This window comes from Artemia franciscana, chromosome 19, assembly GCF_032884065.1.
Source record: "Artemia franciscana chromosome 19, ASM3288406v1, whole genome shotgun sequence".
NCBI lineage: Eukaryota > Metazoa > Arthropoda > Branchiopoda > Anostraca > Artemiidae > Artemia > Artemia franciscana.
The window spans coordinates 36,150,417-36,163,338 of record NC_088881.1 but is presented as its reverse complement, the minus strand read 5'-3'; the positions used below and the strand labels follow the sequence as shown (position 1 = coordinate 36,163,338).

At 34.6% G+C, this 12,922-nt stretch overlaps 1 protein-coding gene across 1 annotated transcript; it reads left to right on the top strand.

Annotated features, from left to right (window-relative positions):
• The first annotated feature begins 763 nt into the window (after positions 1–763).
• Positions 764–1,507, top strand: LOC136039130 (uncharacterized). Its single transcript, XM_065722616.1, has one exon. It carries the CDS (start codon positions 764–766, stop codon positions 1,505–1,507), a length of 744 nt encoding a protein of 247 aa, XP_065578688.1.
• The last annotated feature ends 11,415 nt before the right edge of the window (positions 1,508–12,922 follow it).

Genomic DNA, 12,922 nt, shown 5'->3' with positions numbered 1-12,922 from the left:
ATTAATAGCACATCAGGTGTTACCGAAGTCTCCTTGAATGAATTAAAAGAAATAATTAAAGGTTCAAAGCCATCAAAGGCCCCAGGCCCAGATGGAATTCTAAATTTAACCCTAATTAAAAACATCAATGTTCTTGCTCCTAGTTTGGTAAAGTTAGTGAATAGTTGCTTAAAAATTTCATATTTCCCGAAAAGTTGGAAAAATGCAAATATAATGGTTTAAAAAAAAATGGCAAAAAGAATGATGGTAATCCAGCTTCGTATCGTCCGATTAGCCTACTCTCAAATCTTGGTAAAATATATGAGCGTGCCATTGCGAATAGAATGATTGCGATTAGCAATGAATATAGTTGGCTTTCGCCCCTGCAGTTCGGCTTCCGTAGTGGGAAAAGTACTATTGATGCAATTTCTGGTATTGTTACCACGGCGGAGGAGAATATGCAGAAAAATTTTTTACTTTATGCATATTTTTTGATATAAAAGGCGCATTTGACTCCGCGTGGCACCCTGGAATACTGAAAAAGTTAAAGGCTAAATCGTGCCCGTATGGGCTTTTAAAATTAATTTATAGTTACTTTTCTGATAGAGTTGTTACGTATAAGGGTGAATATTCATGCATTTTGGAGCGATCATGTCCTCAAGGTGGAATATTATCCCCCTTGTTTTGGTCAGTTAATATAAATGATCTTCTAGAAATAAATATTCCTAATGTAAAAATTCAGGCATATGCTGATGATGTTTGTGCAATTATCACATCAAGCAAAATGTCAACTTTAGAATCCTTGGCATCAAGGGTATTTTCGTACTTCCAAATTTGGTCAGTAGATAACAAGCTCGTGTTTGATAAATCCAAGACAAAAGCAATTTTATTTTCAAGGAAGCATCAGCTTCCGACTGTAAAGCTAATGTACGATGGAATTGAGATACCTGTTAAAAATAAGGTTAAATATTTGGGTGTTATTCTTGATAGAAAGTTATTATGGACTGACCATGTTAGACATAAAATTAACTCTGCAAAACAATATTCTGCTCGTCTTTTAACGGTTGCCAAGAGTACTTGGAACCTGAATCCACATGCATTGAGGATGCTATATAAATCAGTAATCGAAAGCCATATTTTATACGCGTGTCCTATTTGGATCTCTGCACTGAGAAAAAAGAATATTCAGAGAATGCTACGGTCGGCGCAAAGATCTTCTATGATCCTAATTTCTAAATCTTTCAATACAGCTCAAACGCATGTAGTAACCGCTCTCGCAGGAGTGCTTCCAATGGATTTAAGAGCATTGGAATTAAGTATATTAAGATATGGAAAAAATGGTCGACCTCAAAATTGGCCGAGGGTTTTGAGTCCTACCTTGAATGGAATTAGCTATTCGGCACATCATAGCCATTATACTGACCAAATTATTGCAAATTTTTTGGGTCTTTCTTTTAATGACCTAGGTGTATTTCAGCCCTTTCATATTAACCGTAAATCTTTAAATGAGTTTTGCAAAATGGTTTGATGAGTTTAAAAATTCTGTTAGCACATGGTCGGCTAACTTTTTTGAAAATAAGGATGACCTTATCTCTGCATCAACAATTCCCCCAAATAGTAGATTAACACAGCTTATTACAGGTCATAGTAGATTGCTTCATTTTTTAAATAGGATCGGGAAAGCTGACTCTCCATTGTGCTTGTGTGGTCTAATGGAAACATGTAGTCATCTTCTTTTTGATTGCCCTGTTTATTGTAGAGCACGTTTAGCAATGGAGTTTGAGTTAAGTGAACATGAAATAAGTGTGCCGTTTCCTTTATCGCTGATAATTAGAAATAATAGAGTTCGGACTAGTGTAAACAGATTTTTATCCCGCATAAAGAGACTTGACTTTTAGTTAGTGTTTATGTTTTGCTCTGCTTTTGAATCTCTAGAGTAATCCATGGTTTATCATTAGATTTCTGTACCAGAAAGCTGTTTTATTGTGTTTTTCTTACTTTTAGAAGAAGCTCCTGGTTATAACTGGAACTGTTGCCCGATACAACCCTATCCAAATCCTTGGCCTGGAACAAAAGTTGCAATGCTAATATTTTTGACAGTGGTTTTGATTTTCATAATCTACTTTACGGGATTATTTTCTGGAAATCTACCGTTTTGATGATTTTTGTTTCTTTTGTTTTTTTTTTTGGTTTTATTAATTGTTCATTACTCCAAAGAGTTACTGACAAAGACTTAGAATAAATTTTTTTTTAATTTTCATCGACTTATTAAGCTATTTTAGGTGAAATTTTTTATGTTTTCTCTGTAGTAATTTTATTTAATTTTTTATTTAAGATTTATTTTTAATGAAATACAAATATAATATTACATTTTACTATTCCCTCAAATTCTTATTAGCCTGTAAAGAAGGGACTTACTCGGAGAAAAAAAAATAATCATTTACTTGGTCCATACTTTCGGAGACATAAAATCTTGTCTTTTTCAATTTCCATATTCATTCCATTGACTACTTCTTGCCAGAGAAATTGACATATTGCACCTTGTTCGAACCAGAATTACAAACAGATTTTTAGTTTGCACAATTGAGAACCAAAGTGGGCTAGGGGGCTTCCAATCGGTTGCCACTCCTCCCACCGCTGAGTTTTTGGAGACAATCAAGCATGTTACATCTCATTTGAGACACGGACATGGAATAATTTTTAATATGAATGACTGGAGGAACAAAGTTAGGTCACGCCCGTCCAAAAATGTCGAATCTACCCTTCTGTCTGATTTGCAGTTTGCGGGTGTTTATGTTTTAGAGCCAACATCATACAATGATTAGAGGCAGGATGCAGGGAAGTAGACACTCCAACACCCCCTCTCTCTGCCATTATTTCAGAAGGAAGATATTCTGTCCTTCGTTTTAAGTTGAGTCAAAGAAGGATTTTAAATATATATTCTTAAGTGGACAGAACAGACCTATGGTTCATCTAAGATAACACGGCCAACTTTCTGAGGGAAAGAGATAGTTATGTTACCCCTTTTTTGAACCCAAATAACATGATCATTTTCATTCGAAATAATTGGAGAGCTATAATGGGCCATAGGCCATACCAATAACCGTGCCTGTTTTTACACAGAGATAGTCAGACCTTTTTTTTCTATTGATTGGTTTTAAATTTTGTCGGGCAAAAACCTATGTTAGATTAAATTTGATTTCCCATCGTATCTTTTCTACGACCGCCAATTTGCTTGAAACTCATGGTTTGAGTAAACTTGGGCCAAGGGGAAAGAACAGATAGATTTTCAGCTGTTTTTCACTTCTGAGCCCCACCTACCTTTTACACTGAAGTGTCGGGGTTCACTTGTAATTTGGTACAAGGGTATCTAGGGCCAAGGAGGTGGACTTAGACAAGGAATTTGATATAATTGAACTTTACGGTGCGGATGTTAGCAAGCTGTAAAATTTCATTTTTCGGGTGTTTTTCATCTGTTAAAAGGGTTAATTATAAATAATTATTTTTTCGGGGCATATCTACGCCTGACGGGGTGGAGTTGAACAGGCAATTCTATACCACTGAAATTTACAGCCCAGGTGCTAGCAAAATTAAAATTTTCATTGTTTGGGTGTTTTTCATCTGTTAAAAGGGTTAATTATAAATAATTATTTTTTCGGGGCATATCTACGCCTGACGGGGTGGAGTTAAACATGCAATTATATACCATTAAAATTTACAGCCCAGGTGATAGCAAGCTTTAAAATTTCACTGTTGGAATATTTTTAATCGATTACTAAGAGTGACTTAAAAGTAAAAATTGCAAAGCTTACTCCTCTTCTGGGACAGCAAGGTGCATTCTAAAACTAAAAGCATTGATCGGGTATCAGAAAGTGTAGAAAAAAGTTTTAAAAGTGCATTTTTTGACCGTTTTGAGGAATATTGTTATCTTTTTTTCTTTTTCTTGAGTAAAATACTTCCTCAGACATGTACTATGTTTCACATTACAAACTATGGTGTTCGATCGTTGTTGATGCGATGTGTTGCTGATACAGCACTGTGTTTGACAAAGCCAATTGGAATTTCCTGTGGCACTTCACAGTGCTCTTGCAACACAAATCTAGTTTTACTTACAAACTAGTAATTTGTTGTTTTCTGTATATTTGATTCATACAAAACGTCATTTGATGGAGCCTACCAATGTGTTGTACCACTTCACAGTATATTTGTGATGAAAACCTAATTTTATACATACAGTAATAATCTGTAGTTCTCTGTATGTTGCCCCCGGGAGGGGCACTCACTCCTTGGGAGGTGGGAGTTGAGTTCAGGAAGTGTTTTTGAATATATGTGATTTGTTTTCTTTATTTATTGTTTTCTTTTTTGTAACCATGGCCCATGTGGCTTTAAAACATTAAATATCTATTTATCTATTATGAGTGCGACATTATGTGTAATTATGTGAGCAAGTTTTATGGTATTATGGGCCCTATTGTATTTATTTTTGAATCTTTTTATGCTGTTTTATTATTTTTATGCACTATGTGTAGTTATTGTTTTGTGTGTTATGATTTTGTGTTTATTTTTTTACCGTGGCCCAAAGAGGCTTTTCGTGCAATAATAGTGGTGTTCTGTGATTTTCCCAATTCCTATCTCCCGGATGATCGGATGACCAAGAAGGATAACCATAATTTGTTGTTGATACTGCTGATGACTTGGAAAATAAAGAAAACCGCGGAAATCTGTTCTCTTCATCCGTTTGAGCTTGAGATTCAAAAATTATCTTCAGAAAATTATACAATCATATGTCAATCAAGAATCTTTTTCAGATGTACCTAAGAAGGTACACTTTTTAACACTCTCTGTAGTGTATATTCTAATTATTTTTTTATATTTAAGAATTAACGACGCTTCTTGACTACTATGGTCCCTGCGTCGGCCCTGCAGTGCATTCCTGCAGTGTGATTCGATCTCTGGGTCCCGTGTTACCAAGCTAAGGTCAAATCCACAGCGCCACCACAGGACCTATTATTCTAATTATTGTCATGTTTTTCTTTTAAATTTAAATTTTCCGCCATTTTTCGTTGTCTGGATTCCGTCGCACGGTCTAATGAAAGAGGATCACTTCCATCGTCTTTGGAGAACTCCACCAGAAGACCACGGAAAAAGCGATTTGAGTGTCCTGGAGAATCAACATGGAGGACTGCGGAAAATCGCTGGAAAAATCTATTACTATCTATCTATTTGACTCACTATTGATAATGTAAGAGATATATAATTAATTTTGAATGTTTCAGGTATTGGAGAGGGATTTTGGGAACGATTTCTGGATTCTGATTACAAAGTTTCAAAGCAAACAAAAAAAGCAAACTTTCGCATGCAAACCGATTAGGGTTCGCGTAGCGCAGGTGCCGATCTACCTGATTCTCAGCCCTCGGCCGGGGTGCAATGCGTGGTTGGGGGCAAGCCATCCGACGCTTTCCCGTGCTTTTCCCTAGATTTCCTTAGGTACCCATTTGAAGCTGGGTGGACTTTTGGCTTGTCTTACGGGGAAACGCCACTAACCCTCGTCCTAAAACAAACGGTCGGCACCACCGAGATTTGAACCAGCGACCCTTCGCTCGTGAGTACGGCGCGTTAACCACTCGGCCATGGACGGACAAAGTTTCAAAGGCTTACAGAAATATTGTAACGAAAAAATTCAAAAATCTGTTGATGTATGTCCAAGAATGGGATTTCTGTGACGTTGCATCATGGAAGGGCTTATGTCCCTATTCTCTAACCATGCAGCAATTTTTCGATAAATTCGAATTGAATCCTGATTTTGCTGGGCGCAGTTTAGCTTTGTATAGGTGAGTTTATAAATAGATAATCCTATAAATAAGGAAAATTATTATAATATATATAAATTGAAGATTATATAGATAAAGCTGTAATTTTTATTATAGATAAAGATAAACCTAATATCCAAGCTTTAAAACCATTACATATGAGAAGTGAAAAGCGAGATGGAACGGGAAAAAAAGGTGTAAAATCGGGCATTTGGTAGGATTTTGGCTGTGTATGTAAACCAGTGGTTCTCAATCGATTTTGGGCCGAAATTCTGATGCCCTCTCGTGATACATGAATTTTGTAATTCAAAATTTTACGTGTATTCACTTGAAGGAAGCTTAAAAGGTCATTACTTACGTCTAGGGATATTCTATACTGAGTGAAAAATATTGTTTGAATTCCTTTTATACAATGTATAACGTCATTGTAATACTGTTATGTTTTTTTTTTGCTCTTTATATGCATTTGAATGTGACGTCGTTCGTATGATTTTCTTTTTTTCTTTTCAAATTTAAGGCTCTAAAGCAAAGTCAGCCGAAGGGTTCTCGTTCTGCCCATGACAAAACAAAATATTACCAGGCGCCATAGGTGGGGCCTGCACCCTATATTGGAAGTACGGGTGTCTACGGTTGGGGAATTGTACTACCATTGTGTAATTTCAGCAAGAATATAATATTTTTATTCTCTAGAGGTAAGGTAGGAGTGGCAACAGAAATTTCAACTCTTAACATTAAATAATAATGCAGAAAAATCCGATATTCTGTTAGTATAATTAAGACGTAAATCAGGTAAAAGAAAAACTAAATTGCTTATTAAAGAATGGAAAATAACATTAAATAAAATAACAGTAAAATATAATGTCATGTATATTTTTTGTATTGTCAGGTTTCTTTATAAATGAAAGAAAATTATGCAGACAAGTTCTCAAGCACTCACTACTAGTTAAAGTAGTAGTATTTTTGTTTCGTTCACAAAAATTTGTTGTTAAAACCTAAATGGAAAAAAAAAGTACGAACTTGGAATCGCTTATGTTCTATAATTAAATTATTAAATTATTAAATTAATAAGAAGATTTGAAGCTGTCAAACTTTATCAAATATTCCTTAAAAATTGCAAGGTGTGCAAACGAGACGTTCATATTCATTTTCTTATCTTTTTCTATTACGGCTTTTCTTGATAAAGTTGAAGCTCTACAAAAACTAAGGGCCGAAATTATAAAACAGCTCAACACTTTTAATAATAAAAAAATTTAAAATGAAAACAAAAATGACTTTAAAATACTAAAATTCGTAGTTAAAAAAGGATAAAGACCTAATTATCACTTGAGCTGACAAAGGTAATACGATTGTAATAAGGGACAATAGTGATTACGCACAAAAATAAATCCCATTATTTCACGTTGCACCACTTATAGAAAATTGAATTTCCAAGCCAATGCGAAATTTCACGTTTTAAGCGTTATTCTATCTTCTTCCTTTTTTTCGCATGCCATGGGTGATTGTATTAAACCAGTTGTTACTAAATGTTTGCGACAGTGACTTCAGGCAGTGGCAATAAACAAATCAACATTTGCACAGCTAGCTATAACACATATAACAATAACACATGATGATGCAATAGCATAACAAAAACAAAAAATGGACATAGTAAGAAACATAATACAAAGATAATAGTACACATAAAAACACAAAATATTGCACACATATAATTATGACAAAAGTCTTAGTTATAAGGTGAGTTCCAGGTGTACTTAGCTCTCTAGGACTACCTTTCGAATGTGTGAATGTGAGAAGCAAAAATGAATTAACATAATAAAGATTTTTACTACGTACTTAATTACTTACTTCAGACGAGGCACAGGCTATTCAGCCCAAATTGGCATCCAGAAGCTTCTTGGCCATTTTTGCAGAAGTGATCTGTTCTCTACTTGTGATCGAATAAGTTAAAGCCGTGATTTGTCCCAAAAGAAAGACAGAGAGAAAAGAAAGAAAGAAAGACATCGAAAGACAGAAGACTGTGTTTCGATCGGTAGAGATCCAGGAGGAATTGCTAAGTAAGTTAGAGCTTAGTGTTTTCTTTTATTTACATTTGTGATTGTAAGGTATGGATGAAGACAAAAAATTCCAAGATGAAAACCACTGGAGAGAATGTTGGACAATAGATGGTTAAAAAAAACTTGCGCACGACTGGCCATGGCTGACAAACCAGCAAAGAATGAACTAAAACCTCTCCCGGAATTAACTATGGAAAATGCTCATAAAATATCAACTCATCAGGCATTCCTCATATTACATAGACAAAGGTTGGAAGCGTTATTTGAACTATTCAATACAGAAATACAAAAACTTAAACAAAGCACAACACGTATATTTGAAGTATTTTTCCGAAAGAGTAAAAATAAAAAATCAACAAGTTTAATCCCAATAGTAGGGGAGCTTCCTTCTCGTCTATTCGGTTTGTCTTGAAGAAGATTTAAATATATTAAGAGATAATGTTAAAAGACTCAAAACAGCCATGAATACAACACTACATGTACAAAAAATACAAGCAAGTATCGCCAACTAGGCCATATCCAAGAAAATCTCAAGAACAGTCAACACAATGAACTATTTGAAAAATGAAGTAGACAGAGTAATCTCTGATTCCAGCCTAACAATGGTGTCACTCGACATTGTTATTATGTCTTTGTTGAACTTAGCTACTGATGTCAGTAAATTTGAATTCGCGTTATTTGAATTAACAGGAGGATCCCTTTCTTACGACTTAGTAGATCCCTCGAACCTTGAGAACATCCTAAACGAAATAAAAACTCACTTAACATTTGATCTCCACTCACCAGTAGAACCAGATGTAACTAACTTGTTTTTATATTATACCAAACTAAAGGTGCATATCACCGAGATTAATGAACAACTCTGCAGTAATCACAATTCTCATTTTAATCAACAATCCATATATAACCTGTACAAAATATCTACCTTCCCCATTAACATAAAAGAGACAAACTCCTTCATGAGCATCATCCCAGAAGTGGAATATATGTTAATAGATCAAGACAGAAGAAAATACGCACTAGCAAATGCCGAAGAATTAAAAAAATGCACGTCATTTAAAAATTTGGTCTGCCAACTAACATTACCTATATATAACGTAAAGATAGGATCATGCATGCTAGATCTGTTCCTAAAGGAATCACAGCAACAAAATATTCCCGACTCTTGTGAAGCCTTAATAGGAAATACCAAAAGAGAAACTTTCATTAATTTACGGAACGATTTATGGTTATTTACAGTACCTAAAAAGACGGTAGGAACCCTATCCTGCTACAACAATACAGAAAAAATAGACCCCAGTTATCGAACGGAAATATTGTTACAGGACGTTGGAACTATTACAATCAAACAAGGTTGCAGACTTGTAACTAAAAAAACAACAGTGCAAACACCTCTAATCACAACCAGCACTAACGTCATGAGCCCAAGAATAATAAACTTTCAAGGAATAAACTTGTCCTTCACAATTCCGAATGTATATGTTGAGGAATCTAAAACATCCATATGGGCACAAATAGAAAAGATTAAAGGTAGAATGCAATTAACAAAAATAAAGGAAGCGTTAGATATGCAAATACCCTTATTCACTGACGAAGACCAAAGGTTGAAATACGTGGAGAGTCAATACGGATTGTTCTCACCAAACTCATGGTATAATATTATAATCACTATATTCAAGGTATTTCTTATTTCACTAACAATAAGAGCGCTACTAACAATTAACTATGGAAAGCTCTTGAAGCGAAGAAAGATAAATAATGATATAATTGAGGCACAAGAGATGCATCAATTAAACCCTACTGCTCCCGATGATATTTAAGCCATCTTGACAGGGAGGATGTGAGGATACAGGAAAATTGAGAGGTCTTTTCCCGTAAGTTCACATATCCTTTCCCTACTGTAGGAAATAGTGTTGGTGTATAACAGCTAAAAGGCTATGATGCAATATACTGTATTGCTTTTTGGCGTATACATCAAAAATACTCTTGGCAGAAAATCTTATGTAAATATAGACCTCCATCAAACACGAAAAAATGTGTTCCTTTCTTTTCTTATGTGCAAGAAATTTAAAAGGTCGTCTCTTGTAATTTTAATACTCTATTTCCAAACTAAAAATATTCCAAGGCATGATGATTGAAAGACTATGATGCAAAATGTATTGCTTTCCGACAAATCATGCATTGGAAGTTCAAAAAAATTGGATTAAAGTATGATCCAGAGTAAATTAAGACCTCTTTGTAAATTTATATTTAACCATCCCTTTTTGTTCAGTGTTTTCATATTTACATGTCACCATAATGATATAATATTAGTGTAATAAACATAAGAAAATTCTTAATTACTATATAACCTCATATACCTCACGTTACTTCGAATGTACCTAAAAAAAAAATATTATACATTCAATTTCCCCTTGAATTTTTAAATAATATTACTGTTATGCAATTTTATGTTATTATTATGCAATTTTATGTTGTAATATTGCTTCATAGTATCGTATCGCTAGTATCATTTTATGTGTTGACAACATGATTCTGCTTGGAAATTTTTTATTACAGAATTTGGCATACTCTTGACATTGTCAAAACTGGTCAAAATGACGTCATGGTCAAAAACTAGAAAACACCTATCATGATTTATCAACCGCTGAAGAATGCCCGAAAAGCACATCTGATTCAACCAGACAGCTATCACCCAAGTGACACCTCAAATAGCACCATCTATTGTACTACAATCATTTTCATCCTTCTGACTGAACACCTTAGACTAGAGAAGACGTAACATCCAGCCAGCGGGTACAACCACAACATACCCAGGAAGACACCATAGATGATAACTTAATTCAATATGGAAACCCAATATCAGCAACGTCACATACCTAGATGAAGATTTAGAACAGAACATCCTAAATCCTAATTTTATAAACTTAGGAATCAACTACAAAGTAAGGTCTTAAATACTACCTCAGTCGATTGAATTAAAGACAATAAAAATAACGCTTAAAACGCAGAAGAGAGCGGGACGAGCCGTAGTACCAGCGGTACTTTTGTACTTAAACTGCTGGGGATAGGTGTTCCGGGTCCCGCGCTTCCCATTTTGTAAAAGCGTAAAAACAAGACAGACTTTACAATTGTTAAATGTTTAAGCAACAAAAACACTTAAGGGTGATAGATTAGAAAATGACATTATATTAGTTCAATCAGTAAATAGGGCAAGGACACGAAAATTGTGATTGGTGTGAAAATAATATATAAAAATAATAAGTGATGAACAATTAAAGTGCCAAATAGTGAACTAATGGTTTAAATTAAATAAAAGTACCAGTGCTGATTTTTTATATAATGTTGTATATTCTCACACTTCATTGTTAAATTACCTGGGATTAATTGAAAATTAAATATAATAGATAAAATTGTTTATAATTCAAATTAAAACAAACAATTGGAACCAGGTATTCATGTGTAAACACAGTTAATGTCAAGTGCTGTCGTTATGTAATTTTTTTTAGTGCTAGGTGCAGGATATATACAAGATGTAGGAAAATATTTCTATAAATTTTAAATAATTGTTATAAGGTTATGGAATTAGAATAAAAAAAAATTTTTAATAGACAATAAAAATTAAAAATGCAATGTTTAAAGAAAGGGGTTAGACTGATTGATGGGGACATCAATCTACAACGGGAAAGGGGATATGTAACATATAAACAGCCCCCCCCTATAAAATTCAGGACCAAATCTCTCCTTGATACCCCCTTAGAAATTCTTAAATACAGGACCAAATCTCTCATCCATACTCCTTTAGAAACTCTTAAATGCAGGACTAAATTTCTCAGTCATAACCCTTTAGTAAATTTCAAATTAGAAAAAGATTTAAAGTTAAGTCTTATAGAATCTGGAATTTAGCAGTTATTCAATACTTTGTGGGCTACGTGCCTTTAAACATAACTCAAACAAAAGAGCAGAAATGTTTCTTTTTGAATGAACCAATCAAAATCGAGTCTATTATGAACCTTTGAACTCAAAGAGAAAATACTTCCTTTTTTGTCTCTTGGGAGTGGAAACTGGTTGCTTCACGATTGGGAATACCAGTCGTATTGCGACATCTGCAGTAGAGGTCAACTGCACAGGTCGTCCCCCAAGTTCTTGTTTAGAAATCATTATTATATTAGCGCGACACAGGCAGCTAGCAATTCAGTCTTATGATAGTCAAGTTCCAGTGTTCATGTGCACCCTTTCATGTTATAAATTATTGGAAGTGTTTTGTCCAAAGTTGTATGCAAGTAAGAAAATAAAACTTATTGTCCTTAATCATCTCTTGTCTATGTACTAGGGCATCAGGTACAGTTCCTCTAGTCTTCAGGTACGGTCCCAAGGGAATCTATACAATTTCAGGAGACCCCGAACATAACTGAGATGATTCTGTCTCCCAGGTTACTGGGGATTATCTACAGAGCCCTTTTATTCTATTAGCAATTTAGCTCCCATATCTCATATCAACATTAAGCTACCAAGACTTAGAAAAGTCCCAAGTACCTCACAGCAAAAATCCCCCCTTAAGCAAAACTCACAACAACTTCCCTCATAAAATAGTATTTCACAAACCCCCCCCTATTGGAGCGTAGGTTCGTATCCTACAGGCCGCGCCAGATGTTACGGGGGGGGGTTTGTGTGAAAAAGAGTTGAAAAGCGTGAAATGCGTCAACATTGTGTGAAATGCATGAAAAAGAGACCTTAAAGTACTTACGAATTCTTGTGCTATCCAGATCTAGAGTAAAAAAAAAGTGTGTTCGTCCGTCTTATGTTTAGAAAAAGTTAAAAATTGCTCTTATTGTTACTTCTTCGTCCTACGTTGCTAACGACTTTGATTGTACGACCGTTTTAGTCATAGTAATTTTGCAATTTTTTCCATACTGAATACACAATCCGGGAACGGTGCTCTCAAGCTGGAAATTATGCCTGGATTTTCTGTAATTTGCCCGTTTTAATCTGTTCCCTATGAATTATTTATTCGACAAAAAATATTTGAAACGATGGAGACACCTGATCATTGTAATAAATTGCTTCACTAATACGTTT

What these genes read in the sequence shown, in the direction of transcription:
- LOC136039130 (XM_065722616.1), top strand. Translation starts at nt 764, where the DNA reads ATGTCAACTTTAGAATCCTTGGCATCAAGGGTATTTTCGTACTTCCAA.